The following is a 17,028-nucleotide window of genomic DNA, read 5'->3' on the forward strand; positions in this document are numbered from 1 at the left end:
TTGCAGTGGCTTCTCTTGTTGCGGAGCACGGGCTCTAGGCTCGAGGGCTTTAGTAGTTGTGGCTCTCGGGCTCTAGAGCACAGGCTCAGTTGTAGCACATGGGCTTAGTTGCTCCCCAGCACGTGGGATCTTCCCGGACCAGGGCTCGAACCCGTGTCCCCCGCATTGTCAGGTGGATTCTTAACCACTGTGCCACCAGGGAAGCCCTACCTCAATTTTAAAATTCACTTTTAAAAACATCCCTCTCCCACTCAGAAACACCCTGTAAGTCTGTATCTCTTATCTAGTTCTCAGTTAATAAAGCAGAACTGTTTGTCATTCTGAAGCCTAACAAAGGACCTGGCCTTTTCCAGTCTGACACACCAGCTTCCTTTCTACCTCCCTAAGGGAATTTTATTTTTATAATGTCAAGATTTCTTACACATAATGTCCACTAAGGTACAGTAGGAACATTTCCTTGAAGAAAGTCATTACCATTTATTTACTTATGAAAACAAGATCCAGGGCAGAGGGTTCCCCCTCTTCAGCCCCACCACACAGTAGTGGCAGCCATGTGGTCCACTCCCAGGATTAGAGATATTGCTGGAGGGTGTAGGTCTTCAGAAGACAGCTCTCCATAAATAAAAACCAAACCAACTTCTTCAGGTTATTAAGAAAAATGAGCAGAAGAAAATAAGTCAATTGTAATTTAAAAAAATATATCAACTAAAAAATAATAATTTCAAGAACCATCAACTGATTGAAGAGTTTGAAAAAAAAATGATGGGGAAAGGAAGTATCAGTAAAACTATGGTAGGATTCCCAAATGTGTTCCTTATAAAAATTGAGTCAATGATGTGATTTTAACTGAGAGAAATTGCATGTGCCCTGGATAAGATTTAGTAAGAAAAAGAAGGGAAAAAAAATGAAAAATAGTTTGTGGAATTCTATGCATATTTGTGTTTTAGATTTCTTTACATATTTAGAGTCATCTGAGTAACATAAAAATCAAGCAAAAAAAAAGATTTTAGTAAATTTTTCCTATCCTAGCTAAGACAGATTGTGCAATGGGTTTTCATTCTTTTCTGATGTTAAAATCGGGGTGCATCAGACTCAGCCATCTACCTATGAATTATTGAGTACTATGGTAAGTGACATAGGACACATCCACTAATTGCTATTTTGATCAAAGCTTCCAAGTTTGTTTCAAAAATCATGTACATAAGTTAAATGCACTTGCAAGGCCGTTTTTCCATTTCTTTTAAGTTCTATATAAAAACTTTCTTATTCTAATCATGTATATCACTGTTCAGTCTAGATATACTTTTGCATATTTAATGGGGTGATGAATAACTTTACAAGTGAATACAAATCCCTAATAAGAATATTTTCCAGGGCTTCCCTGGTGGCGCAGTGGTTGGGAATCCGCCTGCCGATGCAGGGGACGCGGGTTCGTGCCCCAGTCCGGGAGGATCCCACATGCCGCAGAGCGGCTGGGTCTGTGAGCCATAGCCACTGAGCCTGCGTGTCCAGAACCTGTGCTCCACAGCAGGAGAGGCCACAGCAGTGAGAGGCCCGTGTACCGCAAAAAAAAAAAGAATATTTTCCAGATGTTTCCCAACAAAGACCATCTTTCACTTGAAGGTTCCAAAGCAAACTTGGTACCAGGTTATTATCTCATTGATAAATTGAGATGTCCATGAGGTTGACTGAGGTCCTGGGTACGGGGTGGGAGGAAGTAGAAAGTGACCATTAATTGAGTCACATGATAAAGTAGGTATTGTTAACCCACATCTGAGGAGAGGAAACAGACTCAGAAGGGTTTGGTGCCTTGCCCAGGATCACACAGCTGGTAGACAAAATGTCAGGGTTCAGCACACAGGCATCCCGTGCCAAAGCCCATCACTTTCCATCCATTCAGCTTCCCTGATGCCCAATGGAGAGTGGAAGGTGAGAAAGCGTGGACTGCCCTCTAAAATAATCCCAATTTCTCAGGCAATAGTTTTCAATTTTTTCTCAGAATGTCCCCCAAATACTTTTTTAAAACTATGTACCCTCTCTCATTAACATCTAAATGTTTTCCATTATTAATTTAAATCATTTCAAAGGATGTTATTTCTGGCTGTGGTAGATTGTTGCAGTAATGGTCCCTAATGAGTCACACCTCCCTGGATCCATGCCTTTAGGCAGTTCTTTCCCAACCTGCCTCTGGGTTTGGTGACATGACTTGCTTTAGCCAATGGGACATAAGCAAACTTGAGTTAGGGAGAGGCTTGAAAATGGCATGTGCATTGGGGCTTGGTCCCCATGCTCTTCGGAACCCTGAGGCCACCACGTGTTACAGATTGAATGTTTGTGTTCCCCCCAGAATTTGTATGTTGAAGTCCTAACAACCAATGTGATGGTATTAGGAGGTGGGCCCTTTGAGAGGAGATAGGGTTTAGATTAGTTCATGAGGGTGGGACACTTATGAGGGGATTAGTGCCCTTAATAGAAGAGAGATAGATCTCTCTCCACATATGCTTGGAGGAAAGGCCATGTGAGGACACAGAGAGAAGGTAGCTGTCTACAAGCCAGGGCACGGGCTGTCATCAGGATTTCAATCTGCTGGGAACTTGATGTTGTATTTCCAGACTCCATAACTGTGAGAAATGAATGTCTGTTGTTTAAGCCACCCAGTCTATGATGTTTGTTACAGCAGCCCTAGCTGAATAAGATACTATGTAAAGAAGCCTATGCTAGCCACTGGTGGAAGAGAGGCCACGTAGAACAGAAAGAAGCTATCTCATCTGAGGATACCTAGACCCAGCAAGCTTCCAACTGACAGACATGAATGAGGCCATAGGATGTGAGACCATCCAGTCCCAGCTGAGCTGAGCTACCAGCTGACCTCAGAGTTCGACCAACCCAGTCAAGACCAGAACTGCCTGCTGACCCACAGAATCATGAACATCAGAAATATTTGTTGTATGAAGCCACTAAACTTTAGGGTGGTTTGTTACATAGCAACTGATTCACTCATGTACTGTAAAATTTGATGTTTTAAAACAAAACTATTAGGTCACTTTTAATGTATGTAACATAATCTAAATACTGTGACAATTTATGCCCATCATCCATTTAAAATATATATTTAAAAACTGAAAAATTTCACATCATTTCTTTTTCCTTTGAATTCAGGTTTTGAATCCCCTATTACCCTAACACACTACTTTACGATAAAAATATCTACATAAGTTTATTTGTTAAAAGTTTTGGCATTTTCCATGACCATAAACCTCCAACTATTAAAAAATCACTTTTGGATTGAGTTATGATTATAATTATTATCGGTACATAATTGATCAATATGAAAATATAAATTAAAAATTATTAAATGTAAATGGTAAAATTTCACTGAAGGTGATATCTTCATGGCACAGAAATGTTCGGGTTTTTTCTCCAATTAGTTCATGTATCCATGAATGGCTCTTACTTTTAGCTATAGATACAGATAGAATTTGGCATCAACTGCGTTTCTACTTTTCATTTTTACAGATACAAGCACAGAGAAACCTTGTTGGGGAGTGAAAGGAGTTATATTACGGTGGTGCCACTCGATTCCTCGACCTCTTGAATTATATAACAAAAATAAGAGATATCATCAACAATTATTTTTACTGATTTCTCACCTGACAACTTAAGTCCTCTTTCAAAGTGACTGAAAGCAAATTTGAGACCACCTGATTTATAAAGGGATTAGCATCCTGGTTAGTAGTCATTGACTTTCTCAACATGCTATTTTTCTGTGTCTCTTTGTTTGATGTCCCAGAGGTTTTCTCCCCCTACATGTGATGTGGGAAAGATGAGAAGTCTCTTTCTTTTATAAAGTGGTAGAAATAAGACTGTGAAAGAGTACGGAGGGAAGTTACACGTCCATCACAGGCACATTGGATGAATTTTAGGAGAGAATATTTGGGTGTGTATTCTCCTTAAACTATTGGCTCCCTTGAAACCCCTGGAAAGTCACATTTTGGTTCAAGGAAATCACTGCTCTGTTGTATCTATTCATCTTTCTCTCTCTCGTGGTGAGAAACTCCCCGAGACTTGAATGGCTTATCGAAAATCTACCATTGTCCCTTTCCCTGTTCTACAAAAAGCTTTCTTTTCCCATAATGGCTGTTAATAAGACATCATGATTTGTTGCAAGTGAACAAAAATTTCATCCAATCACCCATGCCTACCTTGATTTTCCATTCATTCCCCACACTAAGTAATCCTATTCTTGGTGTTGTAACCACTTTCCCATCTGCTGGATTTTATTAATGAGTTGTTAAATTGTGGTCCACTTGAGCCAGAGCTTGATCCTGTGGCATCTCTGTTTCAACAATTAAGTCTTATTTAAATCTAAAAAAAAAAAAGGTCTATAAATACTTATTTCTTTGAAAATGTCATTTCCGGGCTTCCCTGGTGGCACAGTGGTTGAGAGTCCGCCTGCCGATGCAGGGGACACGGGTTCATGCCCCGGTCCGGTAAGATCCCACATGCCGCAGAGCGGCTGGGCCCGTGAGCCATGGCTGCTGGGCCTGCGCGTCCGGAGCCTGTGCTCCGCAACGGGAGAGGCCACAGCAGTGAGAGGCCTGCGTACCGCAAAAATAAAAACAAACAAACAAAAAAAGAAAATGTCATTTCCTTTATTAGTATATGCTGGGAAGAACGGATTGCCCAAGCATGTCTGTGATATAAAATTGATTTTATCTCTACTATAAAAGCTCAACTTTCATTTAAATCTGGCGGCAAAACAAGAAGCAGCGTGAATGAGGTGAAGGATATTTAAAATCCCTGGAGTTCTGAAAGGGAGAATGCTTTGATGTTCAACTCAAATCACCATAAATACCCTATAGACCAACGGCTGAACATTCCAGTAAAACTGAATATGGACTGGAGGAAGGAGGATGGAACAGAGAGGAGGCCCAGCTCACCAAGCATATCCAGCCCAAGAATCTAAATACAAGCTCAGGTGAAAAAGCTAGTTTCCCTCAGCAAAGCCACAGGCATTTCTGTGACAAAGTAAAGACACTAGATAGGAAATAGGATCTTGACCACTCACCAGAAGCCAAACAGGAGTACGGCAGCCTACAATTTAGAAATGTAAGTCAAAATCTTTAAAACGCATGTAAATGCACCCAAAGCTATTTCTATGACTGTACTCTAAGGACATAATTGGACCCCTGCACAAAGAGTATGCAACATGGATGTTCACAGTATTTTTTTTTTTTTCGAGGTAAGCGGGCCTCTCACTGTTGTGGCCTCTCCCGTTGCGGAGCACAGGCTCCGGACGCGCAGGCTCAGCGGCCATGGCTCAGAGGCCCAGCCGCTCCGCGGCACGTGGGATCCTCCCGGACCAGGGCACAAACCCGTGTCCCCCGCATCGGCAGGCGGACTCTCAACCACTGCGCCACCAAGGAAGCCCCGTGGTATTTTTTTATAATGATAAAAACTAGAATTCTTACTGTCCATCAGCAGGGAATTGGATATATAAATTATGGTAAACCAGTCCATTCATTAACATGGATTTCTATGGAGTTATGACTTAGAGTGATATAGGCCTATGTATAATGTCATAGGAAAATGTCCACAATTTGTATCATAAAAGCTAAAAATCAGGTTAATAAAATAGTATGAACCCATTGTGTGTGTGTGTTTGCACACATGCATGTATTCAAGAAACCAGTCAGGAGGACACAAGCCAAAATGTTAACATCTTGATTGAAAGTGAAGGTGTAATAATTAACCAACCATTATCGTCTAAAGCTCAAGGTAATGCTACCAGGCAGAAAACAGAGCAGAGCACAACAGAATACAGGACGTTCTAAGAGGAAGACGCCAAAATCAGAAATGAAGTAGCTCTTGGGAACAGCCCAGGAATCCTCAAATGGCTCTCAGAAAAAGAGATTAAGCCCTGAAGCCAGAGAGGATAGAGCTGGGGCTCAGAAAGATGACAGCAACTCGGTTAGGGTCCCACTGGCCAAAAAACCCAACTTTGGTTTGGTCTGGGTGTGGAGCATATTGAAACAATAAGGAAAATAGAGGTTATGTTCTATAGTGGTTCCTGATTTTTTAAATATTAAGGATCCTGCATTTAGGTTTAAAAAAAAAATGTGTCATGCCTCCCCTATCTGATAGTAATTGACTATCCAGATAATGCTATGTGAATAGGTGGATTATAATCTGAAATCACTGGACAACAGCAGAGGACCTCGAACCCACCAGTTAGAAAGCACCAGCCCACAGTTAAGAGTCTGCTGTTAAAAGCAGTGATGGGAGGACTTGTCTATGCATCACTTTACACTGAGCACATGGTGGAGGTAGTGGCCATGGTTGATGGTGACATTGCCTTACTTCAACAGGGTAATTTATAGGCTAAAAGTTGTTTCATACTGTAGAAACGGTGGAACAGACCAGAATAAACCATTACAGATGAGTGATATTTAGTATATAAGGCATTCTATTGATATTAGCGGCAGAGGGTTTTAACAGGAAGGACAGTATAAACAAAGTGATCCAGGGTTTTGTTTTGGGAGGGTTTCTACCTCTGCTTCAATCGAAGCTGGTAACTTACCAACAGCATCCCTACTCATGTGGGGTTTATAGAACTCTTCACATTCATGATTTGTGTTTTGAATATTCTTTGTTCTTCCTTCAAACATTGGCATCTTTTAGAGAAGGCTGTGGAGAATGTGACACTGCAATTCTGATCTCATATGCTTTATAAATAAGTGGCCGAATATTTTAAGTATTTTTTTTTATTTTTCTCCCTGTATTTTCATTTCTCCCTCTTCCCTACCTGCCCAATACTTACCTCTAAGAAGGGACTGTCACAGGGATTCCCTACTCCGGGATAGGCTTGTAGCAAGATGAAAAGCAGAAATTGCCTGTAAGACTCGGTTACAAATTGGATATCAACAAAAAGTCGGAGGAAAAAGTAAGGGCTAGTCTACACTGCACCCCACACTCTCATCCAACCCACCCACACACAGAAAGGCATATCCACTGCCTGGGGATGCAGGCAGGAGAGGGAGGCCTGAGGGGTGGAAGGGGCAAGATTAGGAAAGGCATCCTGGTAACATACCAGCGGGGGACACAGCATGCAACGGACCTGGTTGCAAAGGTGGGAAACCTGAGCTGGGCAAAAGGAAACCCTGGAGAGCACACCAGCCAACTTGACAGAGCCTGTGGACATTGACCAGGACAATGGTCGTGGCTAGAGCTACCTCGGTGGATGAATGGACCCCAAGACTGGAGGGAGGACTCCACCCTTATTACCTCCAAATCTTGACAACCAGGGAGAGAAAGGTGAAACGAGGGCATGTTCTGCCAGCCTGGTGGGATGCGAGCCCAAAAAAGAAATTAAGTTCAGGTAAAAAGGAATGGTTATTTCTGTATACTTGACTTCAAGCCCTCAATTTTTCCACACTGACAGATTCAGAAACTGGAAGGCAGCCCAAACTGCCTAATTCTCACTTATACCGAGTGCAACGTGTTGGAATAGTTGCATCAGGTGTCCTTCAGTTATCTCCCCAAAGAAATACAACGGGTACAGGAAGAAATCTTTTTGTATCTTAAAATGTATATATTGGTACAGCAGAGCCTGAATATACTTAAAAAGGTATGTGCTCCAGATCACTGCTCAACATCAAAACGTTTAGAGACTGCCAAACCAACACTTCTCAAACTTGAACATGCATTTGTATCACCTGGGTATCCTGTTAAAATGCAGGTCCCGCTTTAGTAGGTCTGGGTGCATTCCTAACAAGCTCCTAGGATCTGACGTTGATGCTGTTCATCCAGGAACCGCTCACCTGTGGCTGTGAGAGGAACTCTTTTATTTTAGGGAAGGCAGGCAGAGAAAACCTATTCACCTGGAGGGGAGGGGTGGGTAAGGTCAACTTTGACGGGGAAGGTTCTTAAGGGATTGGGGAGGAATGAGATCTGGGGCTCTGAAAGGGAAAGGTGAGGCAGCCCAAAACCGCATTTACTTTTTCTGTGAGCCTGTGGAAGACTCAGGCAGCAAGACCCCCAGGGACAAAAGGTAGAGGCAGATCTTGTGTTCAAGAGCTCACCCGCCCAGGTCAGTCTAAGCTCTGCACTTCACCCCAATTCTTCCCCAGGCACCCCTCTCCCTGCTCGCACCAGGAGGGCGCAGGATACTGGAAAAGAGTGCTCAGCGCGGGTACAGATCCGTATCTGTGCTATTTCGTATTCTCCACTATCAGTAGACCAAGATGTCGAGGAACTGTAATTCTTTTTGTCGTTGTTGTTAAAACTTCAAGCTCTACTGACAGATACATCACTCATATGTGGAATCTAATTTTTAAAAAATGATATAAATGAACTTACTTACAAAACAAAGACAGACACAGATTCTGAAAACAAACTTATGGTTACCAAAGGGGAAACGTGGGGGGAGGAATAAATTAGGAGCTTGGGATTAACATACACACGCTACTATATATAAAATAGATAACCAACCAGGACCTGCTGTATGGCACAGGGAACTCTACTTCAGTAGTCTGTAATAACCTAGATGGGAAAAGAATCTGAAAAAGAATGAATATATGTATATGTATAACTGAATCACTTTGCTGTACACCTGAAACTAACACAACACTGTAAATCAACTATGCTCCAATAACATTTAAAACAAAAAAAGCTTCAAGCTCTACCGACAGCAAACGATAAACACCATTATCATCTCATGTATATGTGGAATCTAAAAAACGAACAAAAAAACACAAATAAACCAAGCTCATGGATATAGAGAACAGAGGTGGTTGCCTGAGGTGGGGTGGGGGGATGGGCAAAAAAGGTGAAGGACATCAAAAGGTACAAACTTCCTGTTACGCAATAAGCCATGGGGATGTAATATACAGCATGGGGGCTGTAGCTCGTAACACTGTATTGCATATTCGAAAGTAGCTTAGGAGAGTGGGTCTTGAAGGTTTTCATCACAGAAAAATCTTTTTTATAACTGTGGATGACGATGGATGTTAACTAGGCTTTTTGTGGTGGTCGTTTTGCAACATGTACATTATGTTTAGTATCTGAAACTATCGATGTTATATATCAATTATACCTCAATTAAAAAGATAAAAAAAACTTCAAGCTCCACCAAATCAGCTTTCCCTTGATGGTCACGATATTTATTTATCCAAAAAAAAGGCATCCTTAGGTATCTTCTCCCACATATTCTACAGTTCACATCCATCCTCCCACCCAAAAAGGCACAGGACTGTCCAGACACTTTTCAATATTTTTTATTGTTTGACAGGCATTTACAACGTTCCATTCATAGACCTAAAAACATAAAAATAGACCTTCTTTCAGCTTATAAAAGAAATATATAAGAACTTTTGACATAGACACATCATGACCTTATGTACAAGAGACAATGGCACCCTCTCCAAGCACCAGACTTTCCAGCATTTTCAGACAAACCCGTTGCACTGGGACTGGTAAATGGGACTATTAGAAGCCTCTGCTTCAGTTTTTCCACCCAGACACAATCGAACTGGAGATGAAATGGAACAATGCAGTGATACGAAGGGTATAGAAATCATCCTAAAGCTCTTTAAGAAAATCAGAAGATATAGCAAAAATTTAATAGAATAAAACTCTCAAAAGATCAAGCTCAAAGCCCTGGAAACCCGAAAGGGGAGGGATACAGGGTGGGAAAGCAGGTAAAGCAAGCAGGGGCACAAGAGCATGATGGTCTGAACTCTCTATTGTCTGGAAATATAAAGTCATAACTGATTTTTATAAAATATAATTCCTAAAGCTACTATAAAATTCAGGTCTTTAAAGTACCTACTGATGTGTCAAACATCAAATAGATATTTTCCCCAAAAAGAAAGTTTTCATATTATTTAAACCTTTCTTAGGAAGTGGACATTGTGAAATGGGAAAAAAAAAAAAAAGCTATAAACCTTTTTTTTAAAAAAAGAAAATATTGAAAGTGCTTTAACTTGTTTTTGTTCTTCCTGTTTGGAAATCTGTTTAGAACATTAGTTTTTTTAGCATGTTTACCCTGTTTTGTTGGCATGAAGAAGGCGTTAAACCCAAGACATGTTTTTGAAGAGGTGGTTTTGTTAAACAGTTTGGTTATGGACTGTCAGGGAAGGAGTAGGTAATCTATGGATGAAGATGCAACTATGATGGGAAAACCAATGATCACCATGGCAACCCCACGAGGAGGAGTCACCCCTCCCCCGCCATGTGCAACAGACACACACATTGCCCATCCCGGTGTCACGTTTAATCCAACCAAGCTCCCATCTCAAATAGAGATTCAAACATTTAAATTAAAAAAAAAAGAAAACAAAAACAAAGCTGCTTCTTGGGAAAAGTTTCTCCTAAGCATCTTGTTGGCCTTTCATATATAAATATAAAATCACCACGTCTCACTCTCTCTGTAAAAGGTAAAATCCTCATTTTTTTAAACTCAGAGTTACACTAACACTGTGTAAAAGTCTCATCTGTTTGTGCCCCCTGCATCTCAGGTAAAATACAAAAAATAGTGTTTTTTTTTTCAAGTGATAAATTTGGATCTCTTTCCAAGGAGTTTGGCATCTTTATAATTCTATGCAAAACTAGAACTTCCGAACACCGACATCGAGTAAGACCAGCCATAGACCTAAACAGAAGAGGAAAAAAAAGAAAAAGGCTCATGGAAACGTAAATCTCCACCTTCTCCTCACACATTCTTAAAATACACAGATATTCTCAGACATTTAAGAGGGAAAGGAGTAAGAACACTGCAAGCTGTACAGTTGCTTTGTCTCCCCAACTAGGAGATGGCTCCTGGATTGATTTCAGATAGAATCTTTTATTTTTTCGTGTGCTACCCTTTAAACTAATCTGTAGTACATACTTCAACTCCTGGGGTAATTTGCTTTCCAGTGCTATAGAATTTTTTGTTTTTTTGTTTTTAATTCTTTAGGCCCTGATTGAGAATAAATAAAAGCCCTTGGTAATATAGAGAGATAGGACTCAAGCTGATTTGGGATTCTTGAACGATTCTTTCCGATGTTGTTAGAAACGAGAAAGTTGGGCGGCTACATGGCTTCAGAACAAAGTCAGCTGCCGAAACCGTGTGTGCAAGAGTGCGACTTAAAGGGAACATTCTCCCCCTCGCGAATCCGGGAGGGGCGTGGAGTAGGGGCGGGGCGGGAGACGTATCTACAAGGACTGTCTCTACCGGGGCACGTGGCCGTCAGATCTCAGTGTTCAGCTTCCTGGAGGGGGCAAAGTCTTCACGCCTAACCCAAATGACCTCGTCGCTCGTGCTCTCCGGGCCTCCGTTGACGCCCGAAAGGGCGGCTTGCTTCTTGAGCTGCGTCATGCGGGATGCGTGACTATCCAGGGCCTTCTGGCATCTCTCCCGCTGACTGATGGAGGCGGCCTGAAGCCGCTCCTGCAGGTCTCGGTCCGCCGCAGCGCCCTTCACGGACTCACAGAACTCATCATCGTCACTGAGGATGTCTGTCTCCTTGACGTCATCGTGCTCCTCGTACTGAGTAAGGTCAAACTGTTCCTCTACCCAGCGGTCAGTGTCCCCGCCCCCGGGGTGCTGCTGGGACTCTTTCTCCGGGCTGCTGGCGGAGATGGCATCAGAATCAATGGTAAACCTGTTTCGGGCCAGTCGCCGCCTCCTCCTCCCAAGAGACTTGCTTGGGGCGGACACTGCGCACACACACAAAAATATAAAAATAAAACGCCCACATGCTTTACGTGCGATGCAAATCCAGAAAGCAAATACAAGAAGAGGAAAGGAAAGACTACATGATATGCATTCAGGACCTGGATGTCATTTGGGGCTTAAAGTCCGGATTTCACCAGTCTGTCTTGGGGTCTTTTTTTTTTTTTGTCTTGGGGTCTTTACCTTGCACAGGTGTCTGGACGTGGAGGATGTTACAGCTATCGATGGAAGGGCAAGGACGGGGGGCAGCTGGGGGCGGCATATGGGTGGGTTGTAGGTTACGGGGGAAAGGGGATTCAACTCCCTCTGAAATAATTTCTCTACCCTGTGCACCTGGGAGACAGGGAGTGCAGATTCTTGCTGCTGTCGAGTGCACCACTGATGTTGGGATTAATCAGTGCCCTCAGTTCCGACCATGGCCCATGTCACAGTGCTCTGGGAATCTCCCAGGGCTGTCCTAGAGTCATTTAGCTGGAATAAATCTTTAGTAAGGATGGGGGAGGCCTCCAGAGTTTCATTGTCTTTGTAGAAATCACCATGATATATCAAGGAGGGAAAAACACTGGTCCAAGTTATATTGCTTTCTGGAAAACTGAATGTAACATTTCTCGAGGATCTGCAGGTACCTTAAGGGCACAGCACTGTTTTTGGAGAAGCTACAGAAAGAGTGGGTCTCAGAGATATTAAGTCCTCTTTCTGACAAAGACCCATGTGAACTTGAGGCTAAAGCAAATGTGAGCCTTCGTCCCTCCTGTCTCTGTTCTGTGTATCCCCAATTTCTCTTCTACAAAGCAATTAAACTACCAGTGCCGGAGTGGAAGGAGAAATAAATAACACAACACCCAAGCAGCTGATTAACAAAGTGCTAGATAAAGTGACTAAGAGTTAAGAAAAACAAATCTTTGAATTCATTCTTTCACCCTACTGCCCTCTAGGAAGCCAGTATTATTAAAAACAAACAAAAGACACCACCCAATCAAGCAAACAATCTCACACACACACACACACACACACACACACACACACACACACACACACACACAAAGACACATGGAAACGCTGCCACTTCTCCCTGGATATTGAAATGTACCATGGGCTTTCCAGTGGGAGGCAGGAGCCTAGATACCACTTAGGAGCTACTTTCCTGAAATCTAAGCCTGAAAAACCATTAAACTGCTTCAGTGCTGCTAGAAGTAAGGTGACTATTCACAATTACCGCCAAATGCAGCCTTGACTTCAAATACAGCAGGTACAAGGTCAGTGAGCTGGGCAGTGGTCTAAACTGGCACCCGCTCTGACCATCCTCTGTCTCAGATCCCTGTGCTTCCATCATCATTCCTGAGTGTTCTATCATCTTAAAGCATGGAGTAAATAGACACCACTCTCACTCAAGGAGGGGAATGCAAATCATTTCCAGGAAAAATGGAAAAAAGAAAGAATTAAAAAAAAAAACAAAACTACTACCACTACTACTATTACTCCATTGGAAAGATGCAGAAATTACTGTTCAATTTTATCTCAGTACCACCAGAGTGGAGCCTGGCTCTCTCCAATCACTCTATTAGATTTACCTCAATTCCAAACTGGGATATTGGAAATATCTGTCAATGATGTGCAGGTTTAAGTATTTAGGAGTAAAGTATGTGTCAAAAGTAAGATGAGTTGATGGATGACAGATGAATAAATATGTGACAATGAAAATATAAAAAATATTACAGACAGTAGGTATGAATGTATACAATTCTTTCATTTGTTCTAGATGCCTGAAAATTTTCATAAGAAAATGTTGGAAAAACAAAAAACGTGTAGTTAGGTTACTGGCAGACATAAAGTGCTTTTAGACTAAGGGAGACTGGCTATTTGCCTTTACCGAGCAAAAAGAGAAATAAACTAGCTGGGTATTCATGACAATGCATAATGAAGCGTAAGAATAACCCAGCCAGCCTTCCCTGGTGGCGCAGTGGTTGAGAGTCCGCCTGCCAATGCAGGGGACACGGGTTCGTGCCCTGGTCCGGGAAGATCCCACATGCCGCAGAGTGGCTGGGCCCGTGAGCCATGGCCACTGAGCCTGCGCATCCGGAGCCTGTGCTCCGCAACGGGAGAGACCACAACAGTGAGAGTCCCGGGTACCGAAAAAAAAAAAAAACCCAGCCAGTCTTACGGGGTTCCAGGAGACAATCTTTGATTTGAGTATTTCCACTGTTCACTATTAAGACTGACTAGCTAGTACTGTGCCGACCCATTCCAACACCATTTTTAAATCACCTAATTGGAAGATCCTGACAATAGCGAGGTGCTTCAAAAGCAGAGTGATAAAGACTTTCTTCAGCCAAAAATGAGCCACCAGGCAGCAAATCTTCCCATCAGCCAAAGCCGACAGGCTCTGACATCAAGGCTCTCTCCCTTGATGTTCAAGATGATGCGGTAGGTTGTAGCAACTCTGTTCTCTTCCCAGAGGGATCTCAGCAGGAAAACTTCTGAGTGTCCTACAGACTAAAAATGCTTAGTTTCAAAGTAAATGCAGCTCTGACTTTAGGTTCCTCGACTAACAACAGAAACCCGACCAAAGACAGGTGGGGTTTCCTGAGGTTGGCACGCATATTCCCGATCCTAATTAAATATACGTGGCAAGTAAAAGGAACAAAGGAGACAATTCCAAGGTGAAGTTCTCTGCTGTGAGCTCTAAAGGGATGAGAAAGCTTTTTACATGAGGACTCCATGAGAAATTGTGGATAGGGAAGTAGGCAAGACACTGGTGAGCCCAGAAGAGTACTAGGGGTTCACCATACCAGGTTTTCAGTAAACACTTATCAACTGATTGGAGAATAGATATAAGATAACTAGCCCCTTAACATTAGTTAAACTAAAGTACTTAAAGAGTATAATATACTCTATCAGGGTTATGTCTATGAAAACCTTCAACCATTCACAGTACCATACCTGCCTCTTCAACACAATTGAGAACAGGAGGAAAATTCTTTAGAACAGAGATCAGAAGCCTTTCTGTCAAATGCAAAGGAAGCCTCTTTTATTGGAATCTTCCCTGCAAAATTCTGGACTGCCTCTTAAGAAAGGAGTGATTAAAAAATGTTAATGTCTTGATGTCATTAATACCTAAGTGTTATGAAAATATCTTTCTTCCTAGATAGACTTTAATGCCATTTACAGGTAGTAGTATTGATGTTTGCTGCTTCAAGGTGGTAGAATAAGTCCTAAAAGAATATTTACCCTGGGACTACTTGAACTCCAGATTCCTCTTTTCTAATAGCAGCTCAAGGCTTCCCTAAATGAACATGGAAGCTAGAAATAAAGTTGCAGGCCCAAAGTGAGGGTAAAAATCTGATGGGTCATCTGGTCTACCAAACATGGCCTCCTTACTGAGAATAGGCATGGCTGTTGTTTCTCGAGGACAAAGCCACCACGTTCTCAGAACGGTGGGCTGTGACTATGCTGAGACATCACACACTGCTTTTTGCTGGACAAAGCTGGCTGTCATGCAAAGCAGCAACTCTCATTCGGCAAGTGGGCTAAGACAGCCCCTCTAGAAAGAGAATGCGCTCACCTCCCAGCTTGGCAAATGAGAGGGGAGCTCACCAGCCAGAAGGAGGAGGGCAGCGAAGGGAAAGCTTGAGGGAGGGCAAGAGGCTTCAACCAAGGGAGGGAGGCAAGGGCCGGGAACCTCACACCAGGGCAGAATGTACTCCAGCGTTAGCCCCCGCAAGGACACGTCTAAGTCTTGCTCAATGAGGACGTCAGTTCTACAGTGGAGTGGGGATGACAGGGATCTTGAACGTCTGAATCCCCACAGTACCTGCCCTGTTCATGGCTGGCCTGGCCCCTTTCAGCGCACACAATCGTTTTCCTCCAAAAGGGACATATTGCTGGGACGAGGGAAGGCTTTCGGTCTTCAGGAGCTGTCTTCTGTGCTTATCACGCAGGATGGAATGCACAGCCTTCAAGAACTCCTTTCTGCTCTCTGGGGAGCTATGAAAAGAAGATTTACACCTATTAGGGAAACAGCACTGAACACACGATGGAACTTCTGATGTTATCAGGTGCAGCCAAACAAACATCCCTGAGGACCAAAGGTTAAAGACTGAGGCCGCGACTCCAATTTCACTGCCGACCAGCAGTGTTTTCACCGCTGGAGATAAAGAACACGTATTCCTTTCCCTTTATGCTTTGTGATTCATCTCCCGCAGCCAATTTGGGACCGAGCAGCCCATAAATGAATAGATTGATGGAGAGATGGATTTTGCACCACAAAGTTGCCAGATTCTGCTCTTGGTACTTAAGGCAGAGCCTTTCAGTCTAAAATGTTTTACAGACAAAGGAACCACAAGATTCTTGCTGCTCTGCAGCGCACTTGGAAACTGATGTCCCAACATCCTTCGTTTCCTCTGAGTTGTATATCAATGCCTGTTAAATATCAACACCTTCCATGACACACGTCAGCATGTAAATATTAAAGTTACATTGGTAAGAACTGGAAAATCCTCCCAATTTGCACGATAAAAAAAGTGCCTCTTAGGTTAGTTATTTTTCTTGTTAAGTTCTTAATAGTTTTACCCAGGCAAGTTTTAGCTGGCATTCCTTATTAACAATGAATATGGCATCTCTACGGGCGGCCTCATTGGACCCTGTGGATTTATCAACAAAGTCGCAAGCAGATTAGCCTAAATAGACTGTAAAGATGGTGCTAAACCACATGTAGATTATCTGAAAAAAAAATTCAATTCTAGTTCCAACAGCTTCCTGGGATCTGGATTTGTTGATCCCTGTCACCCAACATCCAACAAAGAGGCAATGAAGAAACACAAAACATGGGCTTTGAAGTCAAACCCACTGAGTTTGAACTCAGTATTCATTTGCTATAAGGTTTTAGCCAAGTACCCTCTGTGAGCCTTGGCGCCCCATTTGTAAAATGGAATAACAGCAGCTCGGTCTGACTAAGTGAAATAATGCATGTAATACCTCTTGCGTCTCCCTAAACGTGCCTTCTTACTGTATCAGCAGCCACGTTATAAAATATTACTAACAACCATAAAATATTGATTCTGTTGAGTTTCTATTGTGTGTGTGGGCAACCCATAGTATACTACCCACGGTGTGGGGTAAGTACTGAATAAATTACTAAGCACCTATGATAAAATTAAAGCATCATGGAGTACAGATCATATTTAAAGCCAAATGTATCAGAATGCTGGCTGTTGGCACCATCCAGCCTGGTGTCTTTAGGCCAAAAATAAGAGAGAGAGAGAGAACTGGCTGCACTTGAGAAAAGTACAATTCTCAAATTCTTAACGACAGAG

At 42.5% G+C, this 17,028-nt stretch overlaps 1 protein-coding gene across 11 annotated transcripts in view; it reads right to left on the reverse strand.

The window, feature by feature from the left end:
* Positions 1-9,259: 9,259 nt before the first annotated feature.
* Positions 9,260-17,028, reverse strand: part of TIAM1 (TIAM Rac1 associated GEF 1) — a 504,950-nt gene continuing 497,181 nt past the window's right edge. For all 11 annotated transcript variants that reach the window (XM_073804434.1, XM_073804432.1, XM_073804433.1 and 8 more), the window contains 2 exons: positions 15,528-15,700; positions 9,260-11,700 (listed from right to left, as the gene is read on the reverse strand). In XM_073804434.1, the coding sequence (XP_073660535.1) occupies positions 11,231-11,700; positions 15,528-15,700 (643 nt within the window). In that variant the 3' untranslated portion in view covers positions 9,260-11,230. The remainder of the gene's footprint in view (positions 11,701-15,527; positions 15,701-17,028) is intronic.

Source organism: Tursiops truncatus, chromosome 4, assembly GCF_011762595.2.
Source record: "Tursiops truncatus isolate mTurTru1 chromosome 4, mTurTru1.mat.Y, whole genome shotgun sequence".
NCBI classification, from domain to species: domain Eukaryota; kingdom Metazoa; phylum Chordata; class Mammalia; order Artiodactyla; family Delphinidae; genus Tursiops; species Tursiops truncatus.